The following is a 4,936-nucleotide window of genomic DNA, read 5'->3' on the forward strand; positions in this document are numbered from 1 at the left end:
AAGCTCCAAGACTCACTTAAGGCATCTAGGGTTTCAAGGTAGATGAAAGGAGATGAAGGCCGACTTAAAAGACCCCAAGGAAGGCCATAATAATGTTTATATAGGGTAGGAACCCCAAAATTAGGGTTTTTCTCTAAAGGGAGTACACCCTGCGTACCTCTTAGTACGCCTAACGTACTCTAAGACCATCCGCAACCAGTCAACCCTTTGCGCCCCACGTTCATAATGAGTACGCCCCACGTACTCATTGAACCTCTAAAACCCTAACTTCACTTGGCACTAACTTCTTCGTTCTAAGTCCGTTTCCGACGAACTTTATATCCATGAAAAGGTGACAAGAAGCCCTACACTTCTAACAAATCACCCCGCCTTAAAACCTCCCGAACAATAACCCAAAATTCATGAAGACCCGAACTTCCCAAATTACGATTATACCCTTGGGCTCTGAAACACAATCAAACTCTTGGATCACTAAAACCATAACATCTACATCCAAAGATTGCCAAATCCTTTCTTCCCCAATGCCCTAAGCCTCATGACAACTGATAATTGGGTCACGACCTTGAATAAGGAAGCAATGCGATACCAAATGTTACAAATGCTCACACTAAAATATATAGATATATCAAAGGTTCTTCACCTTCAATATAGACAACTCAACCTCTCTATCTATTTTTCCAAACTTCTTTATCAAAAATACCACATCATCATAATCAATATTTCTTGATTCAACATTCTCCTCCTAAATGTTGGATATGATGAGGAACAATATTTTCTTCTGTGACAGTGCTAGTGATAAAAAAGGAGTTGACAGTAAAAAATAATGATATAACAAAATGCTAGGAGTGTTATCATGACAATCCTTCTAACATTTATGTTTTAAAAAAACAACCATATTTATATAATATGGATATTATTATTTAATTTCCCTTCAAAATATTCATAGTTTTCATGGGTTTTAAGATTAGGGTTATTGTCATTGTAGCCCAACAAACTTTAGTACATTCGTTTAAATGGTCCCTCGTGAATATTTTTTGCATTTGAGGGGCATGTACTTGTATTTTTATGTTTTAAAAGGTCTTTTTTTTAAAAAAAAATTTGAAGGGGTCACCCGATGACACCCATCCTACCTTGCACTTTAGCAATTCCACGTCATTGCCACCTGGATTAAAGAAGTCCTGGTCATTGCCACGTGGGTGTGATAATGTTTACCCTAGTTTTTATTTGGGTCATCCTACCTTGGAGCAAATTAGTACTCTCGTTACCTTCTCCACATCTCGCGCTCCAGATTTCACTATCTCCCTCAACCCAATTTGTAATTGTGGTGACTGCGATTGGGTTAATCACCGACGTTACTGGCCCATGGAGAGAACCTGACTAAAGAGTGGTAGCGGAAGTGTGGCGATTTTTAGTGCAGGTTCGTGAATTTCAGGCCAAGCCGAGGGGTATTGACTATGAGAAGAAGAGGAAACACCCTGTTGGGGTTCGCTTTTGTCGTTGTTTCTTGCAATGATACGAATATGAGCTTGAGCTCTAGTGATTGCGATGATACAAGGTTAATAAACTGTTCTGATAAGGGAGTTTTGATAGCTATCAATAAATTCAACCTAAAACACTTCAAATCAATAGTGTTTCTCGACTAACAAACACCAGTCAACACCTCAAATCCAAACGAATGTGATGTCACATGGAGATTTCAGAATCAGAAAGAGAAATTATGGAGAAGGTATAGAGATTTTAGAAGGCTTAAGATCGGATTCACCGATTCTTTCACTTACAAAGTAATCAGAGCGAAAGGATGGCATTCCAGTGTCAATGTACGTTGTCCACGGCGAACCCTATTCGGAAAAAGTAGAGGTTTGTTGGGGGATTGACCGGTGTCAATGACTTCCTGAGCAACTACCGTCGACGAATCAAACCCATAACCGGATCCATCTTCAACCTACTCCCCAGAAGTTGCATCATCGGCGGCGTCACATGATTCACCTTGTTCTGCCACATTGGAGACGTCGTTGGGGACATCGATGGAGTTAAATCAAGCACCAATAGGATCATCGAAAACATTTCCATTGAATTAACAACAACATATCCTGATTTAGGAGAAGGAAGAGTTGATATGGTAGAAGCGTACACTGGCCGGAGCTCCTCCACCCTGTGAGCAAAATTAAAACCCTTATCATGTGTTTCACTTGATGGTCTTTGTGCCTATAAATTTTCTCAGCGTGGATGAAGCCATGATTCAAATACTCCATGTGCATATTCGCACGAAGAAAAAAAGGTCATTAGAAAAAAAAAAACATGTATGTATAGGTTAAGAAGAAAGGGTTAAAGAGATGTGGATGGTTGACCCTATTCTTGCAAGTGTGTCGTCGAGTTGAATCATTTGTGAGTATGTGCTGACTCACCAGGTTATATGTATTCACTAACCAGCTTACTTGGCAAGTGACTAAGCAGAAATTCCTGTTAAAATGGGTAAAATGATATTTTCAAATGGTAAAACACAAGTACGTGCCCCTCAAATGCAAAAAAATAATCACGATGAACCATTTAAACCAATATACGAAAGTTTGTTGGCCTGCTTAAGATTATACATGTTAGATTTATTACTCCAAATATCTATAATAAAATTAAACAATTATACTAAACTGCGATACTTCAGTTTGCACATTCACAAGAAAGCGTGAATCCACTCGTTACCAAATCCACTCGTTACCAAATCCCATCTCGTCTTCCTCCTCTCAACCCCTTCCATTCTCAAAACAATGCATTCATCATCTTCATCTTCTTCAAGAACCAAAAATCCATGTCATGACGATAAATCCACCACCAAATCTACCGACACTAGTAAATCCAACGGGAAATTCACGAAATTAGATCTCCCTCTCTCCATTCTCAGCCCCTCTTCACTCGTGTTCTTCAAATCCACATCTCTCATCACCACCCAACTTCATCCCAACACAAACCCCATTCTTAATCTCCAAAAAATAGTCACTGCATCACCCGATAGTTTCGTTCGTAATTTCCATAACTCCATTGATAAATGTCTCCGTGATCTTCATCATTTTGCTTCCAACAATCCCCTTTTCACCAAATTGCATTCTGCCGCCTCTCAATACCACAAATTCTGCCAGGTATTTTAATATTTTTACCCTTTAGGCTTCTATAACTAATGCTTGTAATTCGTTTCTTCGTAACCAATGCCGCTGTTCTACAATTTGCTAAATACAATTCAGGGTGTTTTTGCTTCGCAACTAATAGACCTATTCTTAATTCATTCGAGTTCATATTCATATTCGTGGTTAATTTGATTATACTCTGTTCTTTTTTTTTTTTTTTTTTTACAATTAACGTTTGAAGCATTTACATTTCACCAAAAGGGCATAGTTTACCTTGGTAGAGAGGAATTACGTGTTTCCAATCGTAGAAAATTAGAGACAAATTTTTGGCGATGTTAATTTCTTCCTTGCTTGTTTATATACATTAAGATGTTACTTTTTGACTTAAAGACCTTAAAAAGGAATACATGACTTAATCTGATAACTATATATGAGTTAGGAGCTGTTTGTGTTGCCTCTTACCGGTCAGTGAGAGGTAACCTCTGACTCAGTCAGCAGTCTTACCGTTTGTTTCGCTAAAATTTCACCTCTTAGCTCTTACCCAATCGGCTAAAAAATATTGCTGACTGAGTAAGAATGACAACATGGTTTCAGTCAGATGTCAGAAGACTTTGCAGAAAGAACGACTTAACAGATAAAATCAAAGAAAGGAGACTTTATCTATTAAGTCTTAATCCTTAACTTGTTCACCCTCATTTATCTTTTCCTTCTAATTCTCCAATGTGTCATCATTTTCTCAACAAATTTTAGGGCTAAATACAACGAATCACATGTACTTCACCTTTTGTGTGTATTATACTTTCAGATTAATTTTAGAAGCCACATGAAATCAAACAATCTCTCGAATCACAATTTTGCCGCGATTCTTCCTGGAGATTCATTGGCGGGGCTCGTGGTATCAAATGGTATTTTAAATTTTTTAAATATTTACAACTCATTGTTGGTTGCTCGGCTAGTTCTTACCTGGTTTCCAAACACTCCTCAAGTCATTGTGAACCCCCTCAGGTATTATTATAAAAAAAAAAAAACCAAATACAAGAAATTGCAACATACTTTCATTTCTCTCTATTACAACATTCTACTTTTGTTTTTTTATTAAAGCGTTACACTTCGAAAAAATCTACCCAATTGTAGCATTGTACTTCCAATTTTTTCTCACAATATTATTATACTTTGAAAAAATGAAAATCCACCAAGTTATAGTAACATTACTACATTATTGCACTAGAAATTTAAAAAATTGTTAATGTTGGTTTTATATTTTTATTTTTACAGCACTTTATGCGATCCATATTTAAATATTTTTCGCGGGGTTATTCCACCACTTGGAGGGACTTTGGATCTTTCTCCCATTCTTGCATTTCTTGTGCTAAACGCCTTAACAAGCACAGCTTCAGCACTTCCTGCTGAACTTCCATCTCAAAGAGGCTCATCATCTGAGAAACATCCATCTTTTCTTACTTCAACATCTCATCTTACAAATTCACAAAAGAAATGGTTGAAAAAGTTTAATGCAGATAAGTCAAAGGGCTCAGAGTGTAATTTGTAACATTATATTTATATGTTGTTGTGAAGTTTACTCATATGGTTTTTTAATCTAAATACATTTTTTTTCTCCTTTTATTATGTTTTAACGCTTAGCTTTCAAGTTCGTCTTATTTTTGTGAAAGTTTGTACTCTTTTTATGGACACGTGACATAGATTTATTGAAATAATTTAAATCAGGGTAAATTTAATTATAATACAATTGTTCAAAATGTTTTAAGTTTAGTGCAAAGTGCAAACAATACCATAACTAAATTTTACAACAATCGAATAAT

General features: G+C 36.5%; 1 protein-coding gene across 1 annotated transcript; it reads left to right on the forward strand.

The window, feature by feature from the left end:
• The first annotated feature begins 2,648 nt into the window (after positions 1-2,648).
• On the forward strand, positions 2,649-4,734 carry LOC145005464 (ylmG homolog protein 2, chloroplastic-like). The gene is made up of 3 exons (XM_078964549.1): positions 2,649-3,131; positions 3,922-4,121; positions 4,392-4,734. Exons 1-3 carry the CDS (start codon positions 2,763-2,765, stop codon positions 4,663-4,665), a joined length of 843 nt encoding a protein of 280 aa, XP_078820675.1. The 5' UTR covers positions 2,649-2,762; the 3' UTR covers positions 4,666-4,734.
• Positions 4,735-4,936: the final 202 nt, after the last annotated feature.

Source organism: Lactuca saligna, chromosome 7 (genome assembly GCF_052625555.1).
Source record: "Lactuca saligna cultivar CGN05327 chromosome 7, ASM5262555v1, whole genome shotgun sequence".
Classification (NCBI taxonomy): Eukaryota; Viridiplantae; Streptophyta; class Magnoliopsida; order Asterales; family Asteraceae; genus Lactuca; species Lactuca saligna.

Excerpts from the sequence above, each read along its gene's own strand:
- LOC145005464 (XM_078964549.1), top strand. The coding sequence starts at position 2,763 with ATGCATTCATCATCTTCATCTTCTTCAAGAACCAAAAATCCATGTCAT. Across the intron at positions 3,132-3,921 it reads AATACCACAAATTCTGCCAG|ATTAATTTTAGAAGCCACAT; the intron begins GTATTTTAATAT and ends TTATACTTTCAG. Across the intron at positions 4,122-4,391 it reads GTCATTGTGAACCCCCTCAG|CACTTTATGCGATCCATATT; the intron begins GTATTATTATAA and ends TTATTTTTACAG.